General features: G+C 43.3%; 1 protein-coding gene across 1 annotated transcript in view; it reads right to left on the bottom strand.

Annotated features, from left to right (window-relative positions):
* Positions 1-473: 473 nt before the first annotated feature.
* LOC106574379 (parathyroid hormone 2 receptor) overlaps positions 474-23,294 on the bottom strand; it is a 28,094-nt gene continuing 5,273 nt past the window's right edge. The window contains exons 3-9 of the mRNA XM_014150233.2: positions 16,145-16,298; positions 15,806-15,866; positions 15,021-15,087; positions 7,631-7,725; positions 5,142-5,280; positions 2,103-2,144; positions 474-1,312 (exon numbers count right to left, since the gene is read on the bottom strand). Of these exons, the coding sequence (XP_014005708.2) occupies positions 935-1,312; positions 2,103-2,144; positions 5,142-5,280; positions 7,631-7,725; positions 15,021-15,087; positions 15,806-15,866; positions 16,145-16,298 (936 nt within the window). The 3' untranslated portion in view covers positions 474-934. The remainder of the gene's footprint in view (positions 1,313-2,102; positions 2,145-5,141; positions 5,281-7,630; positions 7,726-15,020; positions 15,088-15,805; positions 15,867-16,144; positions 16,299-23,294) is intronic.

The following is a 23,294-nucleotide window of genomic DNA, read 5'->3' as shown; positions in this document are numbered from 1 at the left end:
TAGTGACTGGGTGTATTGATACATTATCCAAAGTGTAATTAATAGCATCACCATGCTCAAAGGGATATTCAGTGTCTGCTTTTTTTCTTCTACCCATCTACCAATAGGTGCCCTTCTTTGCGAGACATTGAAAAACCTACCTGGTCTTTGTGGTTGAATCTGTGCTTGAAATTCACTGTTCAACTGAGGGACCGTACAGAAAATGTTATTTGTGGGTTACAGAAATGGGGTAGTCATGCAACTTATTATTTTACTCCTGAACTTATTTAGGCTTGCCATGACAAAGTGGTTGAATACTTATTGACTCAAGACATTTCAGCTTTATTTTTATTAATTTGTAAAAATGTCTAAAAACATAATTCCACTGACGTTATGGGGTATTGTGTGTAGATCAGTGACAATCTAAAGTGAATCCATTTTAAATTCAGGTTGTAATACAACAAAATGTGGAAAAAGTCAAGGGGTGTGAATACTTTCTGAAGGAACTGTAATTGTCTTCAGCATTACGAATGACACAGACACAAACTAATTTGTAGCTGCAGCACTTCCAGTCCATATTTAGCCACAGACCTGTCTGATTGTCTAGCCACCACTCGAAGTGACAAATAACAGTCCATGAAAATAATAACCAATGACCATATAGAAAAAAACAGCAAATCTTAAGCGCTATCTGGCGTAAGACAAGGATATGGTGATATACAGTAGCCGCAAAACATCAAAGATATCTGCCGGAGTCGTAAGGCTGCCAACTCCGAACCACATATTGCCTTGGCGATGCGGATTCGAGTCTTTAGTTCAGTCTCAGCCACTTTCTGTTTGTGGCCCTCATTCTTGTGTATCTCCTGCTCTACCTTCCCGCTGTCCTGTCATTCAAAAAAAATAAAACACAATTGTTGTCAGCTGTACATTCCCACTTTCCCCCTACTCTCTCTCTCTACAGTGTCTCCTCCAAGTCCTCTCCTATGCTGGTGGTATTCACCACAGGTAAGGACTCTCGGAGGGAGATGTCGTCCACCTGCTTGGCTCTCTCGTCTGGCTCCTCTGGGATGGATGGGGGCAGGCTATCCACCTCAGAGTTGCTGAACACGTAGCCGGGCAAGGTGGTGTGGGTGCCGACGCTGTGCCTGGCTTGGCTGCTGCGGTAAACGTGGCTGGAGAATAGGGAGGAGGTGCCCGAGATCACGGCCGGCGGCTGCGGCTGACTGGTAGAGGTCTGGTTGAGACCGTACCGGTAGTTGGCACATGCCGCCGGTCCCTTCCCGTCGAACAACAGGTTCCAGCGGGTCCAGGTCTTCTTGATCTCTGCCTGGACCTGAAGAGAACAAGAGGATTGTGTGGGTCAGGTTATAGTATAGTATGGGTCGTGGTATTGTGTGGGTCATGGTATGTATGGTAGCCTATAGTACGGGTCAGGGCAGAAACTTATTTGGAGAGTTCGGACAACTTTTAGAAGGGACGCAATGTTAGCGCCTTTATTGTGAAATCTTTATTAATGTAACAATACAAGAACGCCTCCAACCATTCCCAATGAAATTACTTGCTGCAAACAAGAAAAACAGAGTAGTGAATTTAAATGTTGTTTTTACCGACAGGCATTCACAATGAAATTTGTTGACAAGACAAAACAATAAAGACTTGAATACATATTATTGCCAATGCCAAAGTTTCTATTGTTTTGTGGTGCCAACAAATTTCATATTCGCTTTCACTGGACTTTTTCAGAGGTTTTAAAAGCTATCAGAAATAAAACAGCCTATTTTCTTACAGAACTTCAAATCCTAATGGTGGGGATCACTGATGGGTACAATGTGTACGCACAGCATGCACTTGTGCACATTATGAGTGTTCTATTTTTCTAATAAATGACATCACTAAGTTCCATTAGTTCTAATAACATATCTCTCGCTCTCTCATCATGGTCAGTTCCTAGAACTTCCTACTATACTTATAAATGGGCAACTGACTTAGGTTCAATTCGAGAGTCCAGCATGATAGATTCTCGAAAGCGAAGAAGACCTTAAAGTGGAGAAGACCTTAAACCTTCTGGTTTAAGTGGAGAAGACCTTAAACCTTCTGGCCTGGGTCTGGTCAATAGTACTCACCTCTCCATTGCAGTAGCAGTAGATAATGGACACAAAGAAACCCTGCGAAAAGGTGAAAGCGAGTCAGGTCAGAGGCATGTGTTGAAAGGTCCAATTCCGTCTGACAGTATAAATGATGTGACCTTCTCTACGAATGAGAGGTGTCCATGACCTTTGGAGAATAATATCAACATGATGTGCTCAGGAAAGAGAGCTCTTAGAGGAAAAAACAAATACATGATAGATGGGGTTTGTTTTTGCTGTATCTACTTTTCATCTTCTTTTTATTATACACAATTCCTTTAAAAAAACATACCATGTTTCCCTGGATGTCTACAAATCAGACCTCAAAAGTAGCGTAAAGTTAAGATTGACACACATCCTAATTTATTCATAGCTAGATTGTCATGAGATGTAGTTTGATCTTGACATTAGACCACATTAGAGGTCTGAAAACGTCTGAAATAATTGAAAGTGTAATGTCCCTTTTAGCTATGATGCTCAAATTTTCACATTTAAAATTGTATCAATATTGCTTTCTAGTGCTGAGCGATTAACCAAAATGTATGTTATTTTTCGTTTTTTACACAACTAATTGACCGACGTTTCAATTATTTCAATTGTTTCAATTATTTGAATTCTATTTAGTTTTTTTCTGTGAGCTCAATTTGCATTTTCTCACTGTAGTTTCTCTAATAGAGATAAATCAGATCAAGCCCATAAAGTGTAATGTAGTAGGTACAGTTGAAGTCGGAAGTTTACATACACCTTAGCCAAATATATTTAAACTCAGTTTTTCACAATTCCTGACACTGACACAAAAATTCCCTGTCTTAGGTCAGTTAGGATCACGACTTTATTTTATGAATGTGAAATGTCAGAATAATAGTAGAGAGAATTCTTTATTTCAGCTTTTATTTCTTTCATCACATTCCCAGTGGGTCAGAAGTTTACATACACTCAATTAGTATTTGGTAGCATTGCCTTTAAATTGTTTAACTTGCGTCAAACATTTCGGGTAGCCTTCCACAAGCTTCCCACAATAATTTGGGTGAATTTTGGCCCATTCCTCCTGACAGAGCTGGTGTAACTGTGTCAGGTTTGTAGGCCTCCTTGCTCACATACGCTTTTTAGTTATGCCCACAAATGTTCTATAGGATTGAGATCAGGGCTTTGTGATGGCCACTCCAATACCTTGACTTTGTTGTCCTTAAGCCATTTTGCCACAACTTTGGAAGTATGTTTGGGGTCATTGTCCATTTGGAAGACCCATTTCCGACCAAGCTTTAACTTCCTGACTGATGTCTTGAGATGTTGCTTCAATATATCCACATAATTCTCGTTTCTCGTGATGCCATCTATTTTGTGAAGTGCACCAGTCCCTCCTGCAGCAAAGCACCCCCACAACATGATGCTGCCACCCCCGTGCATCACGGTTGGGAAGGTGTACTACGGCTTGCAAGCCTCCCCCTTTTTCCTCCAAACATAACGATGGTCAATATGGCCAAACAGTTCTATTTTTGTTTCATCAGACCAGAGGACATTTCTCCAAAAAGTATGAACTTTGTCCGCATGTGCAGTTGCAAACCGTAGTCTGGCTTTTTTATGGCAGTTTTGGAGCAGTGGCTTCTTCCTTGCTGAGTGGCCTTTCAGGTTATGTCGATATTGGACTAGTTTTACTGTGGATATAGATACTTTTGTACCTGCTTCTTCCAGCATCTTCAAAAGGTCCTTTGCTGTTGTTCTGGGATTAATTTGCACTTTTCGCACCATAGTACGTTCATCTCTAGGAGACAGAACGCATCTCCTTCTTGAGCAGTATGACGACTGCGTGGTCCCATGGTGTTTATACTTGCGTACTATTGTTTGTACAGATGAACGTGGTACTTTCAGGTGTTTGGAATTGCTCCCAAGGATGAACCAGACTTGTGGAGGTCTACAATTTTTTTATGAGGTCTTGGCTGATTTCTTTTAATTTTCCCATGATGTCAAGCAAAGAGGCACTGAGTTTGAAGGCAGGCCTTAAAATACATCCACAAGTACACCTCCAATTGACTCAAATTATGTCAATTAGCCTATCAGAAGCTTCTAAAGCCATGACATCATTTTCTGTAATTTTCCAAGCTGTTTAAAGGCACAGTCAACTTAGTATATGTAAACTTCTGACCCACTGGAATTGTGATACAGTGAATTATAAGTGAAATAATCTGTCTGTAAACAATTGTTGGAAAAATTACTTGTGTCATGCACAAAGTAGATGTCCTAATCGACTTGCCAAAACTATAGTTTGTTAACAAGAAATTTGTGGAGTGGTTGAAAAACAAGTCTTAATGACGCCAACCTAAGTGTATGTAAACTTCCGACTTCAACTGTAGTAGTAGTTTACAACAGGCCAAAATTCGACATTGTTTAGCGCAGAAAATGTGCTAATTAACTACAATTACCATAATCCAATGCACGCCTACTTGTCCGGAGACAAGAGAGAAGAACGCATGATCAAGAGGGATGGAGCAGTTCCATCGCGAGGTATCTCTACCTGAAAATACATGATCTAAGTGATTGATAGTTGGTATTCAGCATTCATAAAAGTATGCTGTATTTACTTTGAAGAAATACTAAAATAGTGATTTTGTCAGACAGCATAGGCAGCAGCTCTATAGAGATGAGATGATGACTTGGAATGAAATAACAAAGTATTCAAATAAAACAACTAATATACACAACAACAAATATTTTATTAAAGTAAAGTCATGTGAATAAATGTTGGTTAATAAGTGATAAGAAGTAATGGGCAGTCACTACCATTATGGGGCTTTTATTAATATTCTGTGTTAATGCATAGGGCATTTAATGTAAAAAATACATGTAAAAAAAAAAATACATTGAAAAACCGTGATTCTTTTTTTATATTTGAACCGAAAATGAGCCGACCTCAAAAAGCACTAATCGCTCAGCACTATTGCTTTCTACAGTTCAAAAGCTATTAGCAATGTGCAATATATGACAGATCAGTTACATGCAATACAAAACAGGATCCCCAATTGGGGTGAAAGCGAGCACCTGGAAAGAGTTGAAAAAGAGCTCGCAGTACATTCGGACCTCCCATCCGACCCCTTTGAACGAGTGTGGCATGCCCACAAACACTATGTAGTGGACCCCGAACACCAGCACCAGCACTAGAGTGGACTTAGCCAGTTTCCTGTGAAAGGGACAGTACCAGCATCATACAACAATCAATGTACATATAACAAACCAACAATGAAACATATCTTAAAAACAGACCTGCAACATGGTTAGAGATTATTGCAATACAATACATTAGGCCAGGGGTGGCTAAATCAATCTCTGGAGGGCAGAGTGTCTGCTGATTTTTGTTATTTCCTTTTGATGTGTGTCCAATTAAGACCTATACAACTGGCTGAGGGGAGTTCCTACCTAATCAATGACCTTAATTGATCAATCAAATACAAGGGAGAAGAGAAAACCCGCAGACACTCTGACCTCCAGGAATTGAGTTTGACACCCCTGCAGTAGGCGGCTATATGAGAAAGCACACTGTCTGTGATATGTGTCTGGTAAAGTGCATGTGAAATGTGTCTGGAAAAGTGCATGTGATATGTGTCTAGAAAAGTGCATGTGATATGTGTCTGGAAAAGTGCATGTGATGTGTCTGGAAAGGTGCATGTGATATGTGTCTAGAAAAGTGCATGTGATATGTGTCTAGAAAAGTGCATGTGATATGTGTCTGGTAAAGTATGTGATATGTGTCTGGAAAAGTGCATTTGATATGTGTCTGGAAAAGTGCATGTGATATGTGTCTAGAAAAGTGCATGTGATATGTGTCTGGTAAAGTATGTGATATGTGTCTGGTAAAGTGCATTTGACACGTGTCTGGAAAAGTGCATGTGGTGGTGATGGGGTTTGAGAGGGACAGGATGGAGAAGACCACATGCAGCTGGCATCGAGCTAAAATAATTGAATTTCTTGGCAGCCATCTTTATCTGACAGTCCCTTGCAGTGCTTGACTTGGACTGAAATATATGCTGGTACTCATTTTGGGTGCCGGTACTGTTTACATATAGCTACATGTTCCGCAATAAGTTTGAGGTAATATAAGAGGAACAGGAGCTCAAGCAGTAGAACATTTGAGGTGCCGGTACTCCGCTCCGGTGAGCTCCGGCCCAAGTCAAGCACTGCTCCCTTGTGCATGTGTGCACTTTCCAAAAAACAATCCCCTCAACAGATTTGTGATACAAATGTCAATAGCCAAGGATTATTACACATTACAATCTGTAACGTTAGTATCAATATCGAGCCAACGTTTGCATCTAAATTGTTTGAAGATGCTCAGTAGTTTTTTTTTAATGGAATAAATCACAGCTAGAGAAAGAGAGTCAGAGAGAGCAAGAGGAAAACAAAGTCTGCATCCCAAATGGCACCATATTCCCTATATTGTGCACTACTTTTGACCAGAGCCTTATCAGTGTTAATCCTATCTACACCTGCGAGAATGGAGCGGCTCAAGAGACAACGTGGATCAGAAGTATTGTCTGCTGTTGTGTCTGTTAACTAATTGTTGACAGGAGTGTTACCCCCTCAGCCTTCAGCCTTGGCACAGAGCTGCCAACCAACACATTACCCCAGACATAAGTGGGAATTAAACAAAGACTCAGGCGGCCCTATAGGGATGGCTTCACAGCATGTCAAAATGTGTCTTGCACTTAGATATGAGAAGAGCATGTACAAACACCGCAGCTGGGACAATGAGCTTGTCAACCTCTGCAATGAACAGAGTAGTCAGGAAGTCCAGCACCATCATCAAGGACCCACTCACCCCAGCCATGTATGGACTGTTCACTCCCGAAACGGTTACTGACCCAACAGTCTTAACCGCTAGGATACCTGATGCCCACAACTGGGTTTAATATGCTAAAGATTAGATTAGACCAGTGGAGGCTGCTGAGGGGAGGACAGCTCATAATAATGGCTGGAATGGATTCAATGGAATGGCATCAGAAACCTGGTTTCCATGTGGTTGATACCATTCCATTGACTCATTCCAGCCATTACTATGAGCCGTCCTCCCCTCAGCAGCCTCCACTGGTTCAGACTGGTTATTGGCGTAAAAAATACGCTTTTTGCCTGACCGCAATGCATTATGGGAGTCATGTTCAATGAATCTTTTCCAATATACATATTAGAAAATAAAAGATGCGTTATCTCATGCAATACATTTAATAAATAACAACATTTCAACAGCTACGCTGCCTTCATCAGAGTTTCAGACACAGATTAACCTGCTCTAAATTCATAACCTGTATCCTAAGCCTGAGTAAATTACATGAAAGGTTTGCAAACACAAACACATGGATCATGAATATAACAGAAAAATGATTAAACTCATCAAAGGCACATTTAGAATAAGCTATTTCTATAAATGGCAAATTTAATGAAAAGTGGTATTTACACGATCTAATGTTTTTTCCCCAAAAAATCACATAAATAAGATAAACTAAAGCAACAAGACACTAAAGAAACACCAACCCTACCTGCATTGCTTCCGAGTGTCATATCTCCCAGCATTCGTCTCTCTGATTTTTGTGGCCAGCACTCGCACAATATTCACAAACAAAATAAAGTTGAGCTGAAAAACAAAAAAAAGCAAGCATGATTCACTGCTCATTGTAGTAGGCCTACCGTTCTGTAGGTGACATGGTCAGATTGTCTCATTGTAGTAGGGCTACCGTTCTGTAGGTGACATGGTCAGATTGTCTCATTGTAGTAGGCCTACCGTTCTGTAGGTAACATGGTCAGATTGTCTCATTGTAGTAGGGCTACCGTTCTGTAGGTGACATGGTCAGATTGTCTCATTGTAGTAGGCCTACCGTTCTGTAGGTGACATGGTCAGATTGTCTCATTGTAGTAGGACTACCGTTCTGTAGATGACATGGTCAGATTGTCTCATTGTAGTAGGTCTACCGTTCTGTAGGTGACATGGTCAGATTGTCTCATTGTAGTAGGTCTACCGTTCTGTAGGTGACATGGTCAGATTGTCTCATTGTAGTAGGCCTACCGTTCTGTAGGTGACATGGTCAGATTGTCTCATTGTAGTAGGGCTACCGTTCTGTAGGTGACATGGTCAGATTGTCTCATTGTAGTAGGCCTACCGTTCTGTAGGTGACATGGTCAGATTGTCTCATTGTAGTAGGACTACCGTTCTGTAGATGACATGGTCAGATTGTCTCATTGTAGTAGGGCTACCGTTCTGTAGGTGACATGGTCAGATTGTATCATTGTAGTAGGTCTACCGTTCTGTAGGTGACATGGTCAGATTGTCTCATTGTAGTAGGTCTACCGTTCTGTAGGTGACATGGTCAGATTGTCTCATTGTAGTAGGGCTACCGTTCTGTAGGTGACATGGTCAGATTGTCTCATTGTAGTAGGTCTACCGTTCTGTAGGTGACATGGTCAGATTGTCTCATTGTAGTAGGGCTACCGTTCTGTAGGTGACATGGTCAGATTGTCTCATTGTAGTAGGTCTACCGTTCTGTAGGTGACATGGTCAGATTGTCTCATTGTAGTAGGGCTACCCTTCTGTAGGTGACATGGTCAGATTGTCTCATTGTAGTAGGCCTACCGTTCTGTAGGTGACATGGTCAGATTGTCTCATTGTAGTAGGCCTACCGTTCTGTAGGTGACATGGTCAGATTGTCCCATTGTAGTAGGTCTACCGTTCTGTAGGTGACATGGTCAGATTGTCTCATTGTAGTAGGCCTACCGTTCTGTAGGTGACATGGTCAGATTGTCTCATTGTAGTAGGTCTACCGTTCTGTAGGTGACATGGTCAGATTGTCTCATTGTAGTAGGCCTACCGTTCTGTAGGTGACATGGTCAGATTGTCTCATTGTAGTAGGTCTACCGTTCTGTAGGTGACATGGTCAGATTGTCTCATTGTAGTAGGTCTACCGTTCTGTAGGTGACATGGTCAGATTGTCTCATTGTAGTAGGTCTACCGTTCTGTAGGTGACATGGTCAGATTGTCTCATTGTAGTAGTTCTACCGTTCTGTAGGTGACATGGTCAGATTGTCTCATTGTAGTAGGTCTACCGTTCTGTAGGTGACATGGTCAGATTGTCTCATTGTAGTAGGGCTACCGTTCTGTAGGTGACATGGTCAGATTGTCTCATTGTAGTAGGCCTACCGTTCTGTAGGTGACATGGTCAGATTGTCTCATTGTAGTAGGCCTACCGTTCTGTAGGTGACATGGTCAGATTGTCTCATTGTAGTAGGCCTACCGTTCTGTAGTTGACATGGTCAGATTGTCTCATTGTAGTAGGTCTACCGTTCTGTAGGTGACATGGTCAGATTGTCTCATTGTAGTAGGTCTACCGTTCTGTAGGTGACATGGTCAGATTGTCTCATTGTAGTAGGCCTACCGTTCTGTAGGTGACATGGTCAGATTGTCTCATTGTAGTAGGTCTACCGTTCTGTAGGTGACATGGTCAGATTGTCTCATTGTAGTAGGGCTACCGTTCTGTAGGTGACATGGTCAGATTGTCTCATTGTAGTAGGGCTACCGTTCTGTAGGTGACATGGTCAGATTGTCTCATTGTAGTAGGTCTACCGTTCTGTAGGTGACATGGTCAGACTGTCTCATTGTAGTAGGGCTACCGTTCTGTAGGTGACATGGTCAGATTGTCTCATTGTAGTAGGTCTACCGTTCTGTAGGTGACATGGTCAGATTGTCTCATTGTAGTAGGTCTACCGTTCTGTAGGTGACATGGTCAGATTGTCTCATTGTAGTAGGGCTACCGTTCTGTAGGTGACATGGTCAGATTGTCTCATTGTAGTAGGGCTACCGTTCTGTATGTGACATGGTCAGATTGTCTCATTGTAGTAGGTCTACCGTTCTGTAGGTGACATGGTCAGATTGTCTCATTGTAGTAGGTCTACCGTTCTGTAGGTGACATGGTCAGATTGTCTCATTGTAGTAGGGCTACCGTTCTGTAGGTGACATGGTCAGATTGTCTCATTGTAGTAGGGCTAACGTTCTGTAGGTGACATGGTCAGATTGTCTCATTGTAGTAGGTCTACCGTTCTGTAGGTGACATGGTCAGATTGTCTCATTGTAGTAGGTCTACCATTCTGTAGGTGACATGGTCAGATTGTCTCATTGTAGTAGGTCTACCGTTCTGTAGGTGACATGGTCAGATTGTCTCATTGTAGTAGGCCTACCGTTCTGTAGGTGACATGGTCAGATTGTCTCATTGTAGTAGGCCTAGCGTTCTGTAGGTGAAATGGTCAGATTGTCTCATTGTAGTAGGGCTACCGTTCTGTAGGTGACATGGTCAGATTGTCTCATTGTAGTAGGCCTACCGTTCTGTAGGTGACATGGTCAGATTGTCTCATTGTAGTAGGCCTACCGTTCTGTAGGTGACATGGTCAGATTGTCTCATTGTAGTAGGGCTACCGTTCTGTAGGTGACATGGTCAGATTGTCTCATTGTAGTAGGCCTACCGTTCTGTAGGTGACATGGTCAGATTGTCTCATTGTAGTAGGGCTACCGTTCTGTAGGTGACATGGTCAGATTGTCTCATTGTAGTAGGCCTACCGTTCTGTAGGTGACATGGTCAGATTGTCTCATTGTAGTAGGCCTACCGTTCTGTAGGTGACATGGTCAGATTGTCTCATTGTAGTAGGTCTACCGTTCTGTAGGTGACATGGTCAGATTGTCTCATTGTAGTAGGGCTACAGTTCTGTAGGTGACATGGTCAGATTGTCTCATTGTAGTAGGGCTACCGTTCTGTAGGTGACATGGTCAGATTGTCTCATTGTAGTAGGCCTACCGTTCTGTAGGTGACATGGTCAGATTGTCTCATTGTAGTAGGCCTACCGTTCTGTAGGTGACATGGTCAGATTGTCTCATTGTAGTAGGGCTACCGTTCTGTAGGTGACATGGTCAGATTGTCTCATTGTAGTAGGCCTACCGTTCTGTAGGTGACATGGTCAGATTGTCTCATTGTAGTAGGGCTACCGTTCTGTAGGTGACATGGTCAGATTGTCTCATTGTAGTAGGCCTACCGTTCTGTAGGTGACATGGTCAGATTGTCTCATTGTAGTAGGCCTACCGTTCTGTAGGTGACATGGTCAGATTGTCTCATTGTAGTAGGTCTACCGTTCTGTAGGTGACATGGTCAGATTGTCTCATTGTAGTAGGGCTACAGTTCTGTAGGTGACATGGTCAGATTGTCTCATTGTAGTAGGCCTACAGTTCTGTAGGTGACATGGTCAGATTGTCTCATTGTAGTAGGCCTACCGTTCTGTAGGTGACATGGTCAGATTGTCTCATTGTAGTAGGGCTACCGTTCTGTAGGTGACATGGTCAGATTGTCTCATTGTAGTAGACCTACCGTTCTGTAGGTGACATGGTCAGATTGTCTCATTGTAGTAGGTCTACCGTTCTGTAGGTGACATGGTCAGATTGTCTCATTGTAGTAGGGCTACAGTTCTGTAGGTGACATGGTCAGATTGTCTCATTGTAGTAGGGCTACCGTTCTGTAGGTGACATGGTCAGATTGTCTCATTGTAGTAGGCCTACCGTTCTGTAGGTGACATGGTCAGATTGTCTCATTGTAGTAGGCCTACCGTTCTGTAGGTGACATGGTCAGATTGTCTCATTGTAGTAGGCCGACCGTTCTGTAGGTGACATGGTCAGATTGTCTCATTGTAGTAGGGCTACCGTTCTGTAGGTGACATGGTCAGATTGTCTCATTGTAGTAGGGCTACCGTTCTGTAGGTGACATGGTCAGATTGTCTCATTGTAGTAGGCCTACCGTTCTGTAGGTGACATGGTCAGATTGTCTCATTGTAGTAGGCCTACCGTTCTGTAGGTGACATGGTCAGATTGTGTCATTGTAGTAGGCCTACCGTTCTGTAGGTGACATGGTCAGATTGTCTCATTGTAGTAGGGCTACCGTTCTGTAGGTGACATGGTCAGATTGTCTCATTGTAGTAGGGCTACCGTTCTGTAGGTGACATGGTCAGATTGTCTCATTGTAGTAGGCTACCGTTCTGTAGGTGACATGGTCAGATTGTCTCATTGTAGTAGGGCTACCGTTCTGTAGGTGACATGGTCAGATTGTCTCATTGTAGTAGGCCTACCGTTCTGTAGGTGACATGGTCAGATTGTCTCATTGTAGTAGGTCTACCGTTCTGTAGGTGACATGGTCAGATTGTCTCATTATAGTAGGGCTACCGTTCTGTAGGTGACATGGTCAGATTGTCTCATTGTAGTAGGGCTACCGTTCTGTAGGTGACATGGTCAGATTGTCTCATTGTAGTAGGGCTACCGTTCTGTAGGTGACATGGTCAGATTGTCTCATTGTAGTAGGGCTACCGTTCTGTAGGTGACATGGTCAGATTGTCTCATTGTAGTAGGCCTACCGTTCTGTAGATGACATGGTCAGATTGTCTCATTGTAGTAGGCCTACCGTTCTGTAGGTGACATGGTCAGATTGTCTCATTGTAGTAGACCTACCGTTCTGTAGGTGACATGGTCAGATTGTCTCATTGTAGTAGGCCTACCGTTCTGTAGGTGACATGGTCAGATTGTCTCATTGTAGTAGGGCTACCGTTCTGTAGGTGACATGGTCAGATTGTCTCATTGTAGTAGGCCTACCGTTCTGTAGGTGACATGGTCAGATTGTCTCATTGTAGTAGGGCTACCGTTCTGTAGGTGACATGGTCAGATTGTCTCATTGTAGTAGGGCTACCGTTCTGTAGGTGACATGGTCAGATTGTCTCATTGTAGTAGGTCTACCGTTCTGTAGGTGACATGGTCAGATTGTCTCATTGTAGTAGTGCTACAGTTCTGTAGGTGACATGGTCAGATTGTCTCATTGTAGTAGGCCTACCGTTCTGTAGGTGACATGGTCAGATTGTCTCATTGTAGTAGGGCTACCGTTCTGTAGGTGACATGGTCAGATTGTCTCATTGTAGTAGGCCTACCGTTCTGTAGGTGACATGGTCAGATTGTCTCATTGTAGTAGGCCTACCGTTCTGTAGGTGACATGGTCAGATTGTCTCATTGTAGTAGGTCTACCGTTCTGTAGGTGACATGGTCAGATTGTCTCATTGTAGTAGGCCTACAGTTCTGTAGATGACATGGTCAGATTGTCTCATTGTAGTAGGCCTACCGTTCTGTAGGTGACATGGTCAGATTGTCTCATTGCATCAATGTTCTTAAGGTCCAAATACTGTAAATCCAAATGTATTGTCATGAACCAGAACTGACACATGCAGGAATCAAATAACATGAAATCCAACCAGGATTTCTAGAAAACCAGGGAATTTTAGAAAAGGTACCGGAATTTGCAACCCTATTTGGGAATCAAATATATTATTCTTATGTAGCACTTCCTCACCGATAAAATATGACAGAGACAGAGGGAACTGAAGGCTCAGCCTGCAGCTGCACTCTGATTCACTCTGGTCCACACAGTCTAACTGTCTGGATGGGCACTAGGGCCCTGAGGAGTAGATGTCAGCCGGGTCAGTCAGTCCTCTGAAACTCCTCCTACTGAACTAAACCCACTAATAATACTATAAGGAGAGGCTCTATCAGCACACAATTTCAAAGGTCTGACCCACTGCGTTGGCATTCTCACTCAGGAGTCTGGATAGAAAAACGAATTGTCCAGTGCCTGTGGCCTAGCTCCCGGCTTAGACTCACATTCCTCTCCCCACCGGATACCGGGTTTCAATCCCCACTCCAACCCTTTTAATCTGTTAATCCCACCTGCCTGTCTCCCCCTCTGTCATTTTGGTCTCAATAAAGAAAAAAAAAAAAAAAAAAAGATTCTGGGCATCGATACACAGCATATCAAATGAACAACCTCACCGTTATCTCTAATCATGACATTTCTACCATGATATCATTGAACTTGTACCATCAAAGGTTTGTATGAGATTACATTTCAATCGAAAGACAAGGCTTGTAGTCCACTTTGATTTCATTAGGAGAACCTAAGTCCTTGGTCCACCTCATGCGGCAGGTTAAGAGCAATAGTATTGAAAGAGATGCAAATGTATGTATCTCTGCTGAGACTGAGTCAGTGGTGTCAGTTTGAGAGTGTTGGTGGCTGAGTAAGAACAGCCAGGGGAAGGTATACACTAGGCTTAGGTACTCAGGTAGGGGTATACTGGTATACTGTACACTAGGGAGTACCTAGGCCACTATTATTCTCTGTTTTGTTAATTTTCCCTATTCACTCTGTCCTTCCCTCCCTGTTCATTTTATTTTATGTGGCTCTCAAACTGGAAGAAAATTCTCAACAATCATTTTTACAGGCTAAATTCCTGTCCAATCATTCAAAATGGTTACATTTCCGTTTCATTACAAGGGTTCTATTTCTTGCTGTCACTCCACTCTTCCAAGGGGCAGAGAGAAAGCTTCTGGCCCGGAGAAAAGCAGATGAAATCCTCTCTTCGGATTTTAGTTCTTCAAGAGTATTATACATAACAAGAGTTACAGTCTGGGAGCTACAGTAAATAGTTTATGCATGATAAAAAGCAACCAGGACCATCACTTATTTTTTGTATGTCAGCAGTTTTTGGCATCAGGCTTTTAACTTCTCTCTTATTTGTCTTGATTTAATTTATTTACTTTATCTCCCGAAATAAGGACTTTGCCCAGAGACTCCAGGTGTGAAGTTGTGCAGAGCAAACTAAGCTATAAGCTTGACCAAAGTTGATAAAACTTGAACATGAATCCAGCTGTATAGAGAATAAAACCCTTTATTTAAAAAAAATCAAGATAATAGTCAGCAATGTAACCTTCTAGTAATGGATGCAAACTACCGGATTCTCGCCTCATTGGCTATGATTGATGAATTGAAGAGAGGCATTATCATGTTTTTTACTACAATTGAAGTCACTTACACCAATGGCTGTAAGGATGGGAACTTGATAGATCCATTTAATGGTACCCGCACTTAACTCCCAGCATCTGTTAAGAGAGAAAGAAAAGCGAGAGAGAGAGAGAGAGCGAGAGAGAGAGAGAGAGAGAAAGAAAAGAGAGATAGAGAGAGAGAGAGAGAGAAAGAGAGAGAGAGAGAGAGAGAAAGATATAGAGAGAGAGAGAGAGAGAGAGAGAGAGATATAGAGAAAGAGAGACAGAGAGAGAGAGAGAGAAAGAAAGATAGAGAGAGAGAAAGAGATTAGAGTACATTTGTACTGCAGGAGTTCCTTACTGCTCTCAAAAGAGTATGTCGTCGTGCAACAAAAGTGTAGTCTCTCTTGCCAGTCTCAGGGCGCTCCGCATACACAATGGCTGTGAGAAGAGGCAAAAAAAAGTGTAATGGTGTCATGTCAAAGGTGTGCAGCTGCAACAATAAAGCAAGTAGGCCGCTGACTGTGAATGAGAACAAGAGTACTGGGGTGCCAGGTAGCCTGGTGGTTAGAGCGTTGGGCCAGTAACCGAAAGGTTGCTGGATCGAATCCCTGAGCTGAAAAGGTAAAAAATATGTTGTTCAGCCCCTGAACAAAAACACCTCGGGAGATCCTATTTCCAAACCAGATGATTGTGGGGAGCCTAGACAGCTGATGCACAGAGTCCCTCAACAGGCTCCTGCATGCTACACTGGGCTCCTCCACTTAAAGTGTGCTGCTGGAGGTGTCTTGAATATGGTAGGTGAAGGAGGAAGTTGAGCGTCACTCTCACCCACCGTGCGTCTGCCAGCGTTGCCCGGACAACAGCCCAGGCGACGACGAAGAGAGCAGGGACACCTGAAATTAGAGAGGACAATGATTGCTTACTGCCGTCTCAAGATCTTACAAGATTCAGTACACTGAAGAAATTAAATTGATACTGGCAAGAGCAGTGGGATTTGTTTTCTTCTTTTAAGATATGAAACTATTCCCACGCACCTGCAACAAGCAAACTCATATGTCTGAGTGCTTTTCCTATTTTGAATAACAGCTGTAGTAACATGTGGCTGTCAACAACATGAGCGCTGTTGTGATTGGGTGACCGCATGCGTTTCTAAGACGGCAGAGCAGCTCACCCCATCCAATCAGGGTAAAGCCCCACAGGTATTTGGTGTCCGAGTAGAAGGCCATGAAGATGAGGCTGTGGAGGTACAGCCCTTCTACTAGGATCCAGTAGTAATTGGTTGCCAGGAAGTAAATGAAGAGCAACACGGTGATCTTGCATCCAACCTGGTAAAAACAACAGCTTGTTAAAAACATCCTGTAGTGCAGAGCTCTGGTCCAGTGGTAACACTTTCAGGTCCATACACATACCGGCATGCTCCCTTCTCACTGTGTCCCCTCCTCGTCACTTATCTCCCACTCTAATCTATCTATCAATAAAGCACAAATGAAAGGATGTGATGGTTAGCCTAGCCCCACAAGATGAACCCCACAGAATGCTTTGTGACCTCAAAACATATCCCGACTGATTGAATTATTAGTCATAGCATGGATATCAGATGTGTTGGTGCCTACAGTTTTAGCTGCAAACAGATGTTTTTTCATCTATGCACAAATAGTCACATCTGTATTATTTTTCTCATGATTTACCTGCTGAGTAAATAATATTTTTCTAGTAATACAAACTAGACAGTTAACTAAATAGTATGTTTTTCTAGTAATACAAATTCTGGGAAAAGAAAAACCATTGAATATTATTCTCTTTCCCTGATGTTGGTCTGTCGTGATGGAGATATTTGTATAGAGGAAATTGCCACCTGCCTGGGGATATCCTGACATACAGGAAAAGAGCAACCGAGGTCTTCACGTACATGACATTCTCAACCGTTGATCCTCTTTTCCCAGTCATTTCCCACTGCGGCTAAGCTTAGACTCACAGTATGACAAACAGTACGAAGAGACTGTTGATAAAGTTCAGTCCAAGCTGAGGATTATGAGGACGACACAGAAAATGACTGACGCAGTGTTGTTTTCCATTGAAGTCATATGGCGTTGCCACCGCAAGGTCATCAACATTATCAAGGACGTTGGTTACGTGTAGCAGCGTGGAGCAGCGGTAGTGCTGCAATCGACCATGCACGCATAAGAGTGACATGGGTTTGAATCCCCGCCCCAGCCACTTTCTCCCCTCCACAAACTATACATCCACAGTACATCTAGATTTTGAACTGTCTAAATAAAGATAAACATATGGGAAAAAGTCTCTGGGCCTGTCTGAATACCCCTACCTGTGTTCTAAATAGTACTCTGATTGGGTATGCAAAAACAGAAAGATTTATAGTATGTGACATTTCTAAAATGTACGCTGTAAAAGCCAGGATTTCATATATCTAGTATACATTCGCTAGGATGAATTCAATGCACACTGAAGAGAATTGTCTTTCCAGACTCACGTGTTTGACTACAGCTGATAATCAGAGTATCAAAATGAACAAATGGCAGGAAACAATACAATTGACTATCGCCCTGTAGCAGTCACTTCTGCCATTATGAAGTGCAGTCTAGTTAAGGAACACATATCACCTCCACATTACCCGACACCCTAGACCCACTGCAATTTGCATACCGTCCCAATAGATCCACGGATGACGCAATCGCCTGCACGCTGCCCTATCCCAGCTGGACAAGAGGAATACCTATATAAGAATGCTGTTCAATGACTACAGCTCAGCCTTCAACAACATAGTACCCTCTAAGCTCATCATTAAGATTGGGGCCCTGGGTCTGAACCCTGTGTAACTGGGTCCTGGACTTCCTAACGGTAGGCAACAACACCTCCACTACGCTGATCCTCATCACAGGGGCTCCACAAGGGTGCTTGCTCAGACCCCTCCTGTACTCCCTGATCACCCATGACTGCGTGGCTACGCACATCTCCAACTTAATCATCAAGTTTGCTTACGACACAACAGTGGTAGGCCTGATTACCAACAACGACAAGACAGTCTACAGGGAGGAGGTGAGGGCCCTGGCGGAGTGGTGCCTAGAAAATAACCTCTCCATCAACGTCAACAAAACGAAGGAGCTGATCGTGGACTTCAGGAGACAGCAGAGGGTGCACACCCCCATTCACATCGACGGGGCCGCAGTGGAGAAGGTGAAAAGCTTCAAGTTCCTCGCCGTACACATCACTGACAATCTGAAATGGTCCACCCACAGAGACAGGCAGTTCTTCAGGAGGCTGGAGAAATTTGGCTTGGCCCCTAAGACTCTCACAAACCTTTACAGATGCACCATTGAGAGCATCCAGTTGGGCTGTATCACCGCCTGGTACGGCAACTGTACCGTCCGCAACTGCAGGGCTCTCCAGAGGGTGGTGCGGTCGGCCCAGCGCATCACCGGGAACACACTGCCTGCCCTCCAAGACATCTACAGCACCAGGTGTCACAGGAAGGCCAAGAAGATCATCAAGGACCTCAGCCACCCGAGTCACAGCCTGTTCACCCCGCTACCATCCAGAAGGCGAGGTCAGTACAGGTGCATCCAAGCTGGGACCAAGAGACTGAAAAACAGCTTCTATCTCAAGGCTATCAGACTGTTAAATAGTCACCACTAGCCGGCCTCCGCCCAGTAACCTACCCTGAACTTTAGTCACTGTCACTAACCGGCTACCACCCGGTTACTCAACTCGGCACCTTAGAGGCTGATGTCCTATGTACAGTACATAGAAATTGAACACTGGTTACTTGAATAATGTTTACATACTGTTTTACCCACTTCATATGTATATACTGTATTCTAGTCAAGGCCTATCTTATTTAACTATTGCTGTACAAATACTATTCTATCCATAATGTCTATACATGTCATCATAGACATTTATACACACACACACTGAACAAAAATATAAATGCAACATGCAATAATTTTTACTGAATTAGTGTTCATATAAGGAAATCAGTCAACTGAAATAAATAAATTAGGCCCTAATCTATGGATTTCACATGACTGGTAATTCAGATATGCATCTGTTGGTCACAGATACCTTTAAAAAGAAAATAGGGGCGTGGATCAGAAATCAATCAGTATCTGGTGTGATCATCATTTGCCTCGTGCAGTGCGACACATCTTCGTATAGAGTTGATCAGGCTGTTGATTGTGGCCTGTGGAATGTTCTCCCACTCCTCTTCAATGGCTGTACGAAGGAGAACTAGAAGATGCTGTCGTACACATCGATCCTGAGCATCCAAAACATGCTCAATGGGTGACATGCCTGGTGAGTATGCAGGCCATGGAAGAACTGGGTCATTTTCAGCTTTCAGGAATGATGTACAGATCCTTGCGACATGGGGGTGTGCATTACCATGTTGAAACATGAGGTAATACCTGTGGATGAATGGCACGACAATGGGCCTCAGTATCTCGTCACGATATGTCTGCGCATTAAAATTGCCATTGATAAAATGCAATTGTGTTCGTTATCTGTAGCTTATGCCTGCCCATACCATAACCCCACCACCACCATGGAGCACTGTTCACAACGTTGACATCAGCAAACTGTTCGCCCACATGCTGTCTGCCATCTGCCCAGTACAGTTGAAACAGGGATTCATCCGTGAAGAGCACACTTCTCCAGCATGCCAGTGTCCATTGAAGGTGAGTATTTGCCCACTGAAGTTGGTTACGACGCCAAACTGCAGTCAGGTCAAGACCCTGGTGAGGATGACGAGCACACAGATAAAGCTTCCCTGAGATGGTTTCTGACAGTTTGTCCAGAAATCCTTCGGTTGTGCAAACCCACAGTTTCATCAGCTGTCTGGGTGGCTGGTCTCAGACAATCCAGCAGGTGAAGAAACCTGAGGTAGAGGTCCTGGGCTGGCGTGGTTACACGTGGTCTGCGGTTGTTAGACTGGTAGGACATACTGCCAAATTCTCTAAAATGACATTGGAGGCGGCATATGGTAGAGAAATTAACATTGAATTCTCTGGCAACAGTTCTGGTGGACACTCCTGCAGTCAGCATGCCAATTGCATGCTCTCTCAAAACTTGAGACATCTGTGGCAATGTGTTGTGTGACAAAACTGCACATTTTAGAGTGGCCTTTTATTGTCCCCAGCACAAAGTGCACCTGTGTAATGATCATGCTATTTAATCAGCTTCTTGATATGTCACAGGTGGATGGATTATCTTGGCAAAGGAGAAATGCTCACTAACAGAGATGTAAACAAATTTGTGCACAACATTTGGGAGAAATAAGCTTTTTGTGTGTATGGAAAACTTCTGAGATCTTTTATTTCAGCTCATGAAACATGGGACCAACACTTTACATGTTGTGTTTATATTTATGTTCAGTATATACACACACACACACACACACACACACACACACACACACACACACACACACACACACACACACACACACACACACACTGCCTTCGGAAAGTATTCAGACCCCTTGACTTTTTCCACATTTTGTTAGGTTACACCCTTATTCTAAAATTTATTAAATCGTTTTTTTCTATACACAATACCCCATAAAACGGAACGCAAAAACAAGTTTTGAAATGTTTACCATTTTATAAAACATAAAAAACTGAAATATCAAATTCACATAAACTACAGTTCAAAGTTTGGGGTCACTTAGAAATGTCCTTGTTTTTGAAAGAAAAGCAAAAAAATTTGTCCATTAAAATAACATTAAATTGATGTTACAGTGTAAAATACAGTGTAGACATTGTTAATGTTGTAAATGACTATTGTAGCTGGAAACGGCTGATCTTTTATGGAATATCTACATAAGCGTACAGAGGCCCATTTTCAGCAACCATCACTCCTGTGTTCCAATGGCACGTTGTGTTAGCTAATCCAAGTTTATCATTTTAAAAGGCTAATTGATCATTAGAAAGCCCTTTTGCAATTATGTTAGCACACCTGAAAACTGTTGTGCTGATTTAGAAGCAACAAAAATTGCCTTCTTTAGACTAGTTGAGTATCTGGAGCATCAGCATTTGTGGGTTCGATTACAGGCTCAAAATGGCCAGTAACAAATAACTTTCTTCTGAAACTCGTCAATCTATTCTTGTTCAGAGAAATGAAGGCTATTCCATGTGAGAAATTGCCAAGAAACTGAAGATCTCGTACACCGCTGTGTACTACTCCCTTCACAGAACAGTGCAACTGGCTCTAGCCAGAATAGAAAGAGTGGGAGGCCCCAGTGCACAACTGAGCAAGAGGACAAGTACATTCAACTGTCTAGTTTGAGAAACAGATGCCTCACAGGCCCCTGGCAGCTTCATTAAATAGTACCTGCAAAGGCCTCCCGAGTGGCGCAGTGGTCTAAGGCACTCCGTTGCAGTGCTAGCTGTGCCACTAGAGATTCTGGGTTCGAGTTCAGGTTCTGTCGCAGCCGGCCGCGACCGGGAGGCCCATGGGGCGGCGCACAAGTGGCCCAGAGTCGTCCGAGTTAGGGGAAGGTGTGGCCAGCAGGGATGTGCTTGTCCCATCGCGCACTAGTGACTCCTGTGGCGCAGTGCATGCTGACACGGTCACCAGGTGTATGGTGTTTCCTCTGACATATTGGTGCAGCTGGCTTCTGGGTTAAGTGGGTATTGTGTCAAGAAGCAGTGCGACTTGGTTAGGTTGTGTTTCGGAGGACGCACGGCTCTCGACATTCGCCTCTCCCGAGTCCGTACAGCGATGAGCCAAGACTAACTACCAATTGGATACCACGAAATTGGGGTAAAATATATATTTTTAATAATAGTACCAGCAAAACACCAGTCTCAACGTCAACAGTGAAGGGGTGACTCCGGGATGCTGGTCTTCTAGGCAGAGTTGCAAAGAAAAAGCCATTTCTCAGACTGGCCAATAAAAATAAAATATTAAGATGGGCAAAAGAACACAGACACTGGACAGTGGAAGATTGGAAAGAAGTGTTATGGACAGACGGATCTAAGTTTGAGGTGTTCAGATCACAAAGAAGAACATTCGTGAGAAGCAGAAAACATGAAAAGATGCTGGAGGAGTGCTTGACGCCATCTGTCAAGCATGGTGGAGGCAATGTGATGGTCTGGGGGTGCTTTGGTGGTGGTAAAGTGGGAGATTTGTACAGGGTAAAGGGATCTTGAAGAAGGAAGGCTATCCCTCCATTTTGCAACGCCATGCCATACCCTCAACTCATTTCATGTATGTTTTCATGGAAAACAAGGAGATTTCTAAGTGACCCCAAACTTTTGAACAGTAGTGTAAGTATTCAGACCCTTTACTCAGTACTTTGTTGAAGCAATTACAGCCTCAAGTCACACCTGTATTTGGGGAATTTCTCCCATTCTTCTCTGCAGATCCTCTCAAGCTCTGTCAGGTTGGATGGGGAGTGTTGCTGCACAGTTATTTTCAGGTCTCTCCAGAGGTGTTTGATCGGGTTCAAGTCCGGGCTCTGGCTGGACCACACTTTTTTGTCTTTGTGCTTGTAGATCCATTTTTTGATAAGCTCTGTTTACATATGAATCTTAATGTTAATATATTATAACATGAATGAAAATGACATATATATGGATGTTGCCAAAAAAATGATTGGTAAATGTTGAATTAATATGGAAATAACTAAAAGTAACTCCACTACATGTAACTGCATTTTAGAGACTTGTCCCGAAACAACTCTTGCGTTGTCTTGGCTGTGTGCTTAGGGTCGTTGACCTGTTGGAAGGTGAACCTTCGGAAGGTGAACCTGAAGCAGTTTTTCATCGAGAATCTGTCTGTACTTTGCTCCGTTCATCTTTGCCTCGATCCTGACTACTCTCCCAGTACATGTCGCTGAAAAACACCCCCAAAACACCCCCACAGCATGATGCAGCCACCACCATGCTTCACCATAGGGATGGTGCCAGGTTTCCTCCAGACTTTGACACTTGGCATTCAGGCCAAAGAGTTCAATCTTGGTTTTGTCAGACCAGAGAATCTTGTTTCTCATGGCTTGAGAGTCTTTAGGTGACTTTTGGCAAACTCCAAGCGGGCTGTCATGTGCCTTTTACTCAGGAGTGGCTTCCGCCTGGCCACTCTACAATAAAGGCCTGATTGGTGGAGTGCTGCAGAGATGGTTGTCCCTCTGGAAGGTTCTCCCATCTCCACAGAGGAAGTCTAGAGCTCTGTCAGAGTGACCATCGGGTTCTTGGTCACCTCCCTGACGAGGCCCTTCTCCCCTGATTGCTCAGCTCTAGGAAGAGTCTTGGTGGTTACAAACTTCTTCCATTTAAGAATTATGGAGGCCACTGTGATCTTGT

The sequence above is a fragment of the Salmo salar genome, chromosome ssa16 (genome assembly GCF_905237065.1).
Source record: "Salmo salar chromosome ssa16, Ssal_v3.1, whole genome shotgun sequence".
NCBI lineage: Eukaryota > Metazoa > Chordata > Actinopteri > Salmoniformes > Salmonidae > Salmo > Salmo salar.
The sequence above is the reverse complement of the archived record's forward strand: the minus strand, read 5'-3'. Positions and strand labels throughout refer to the sequence as shown.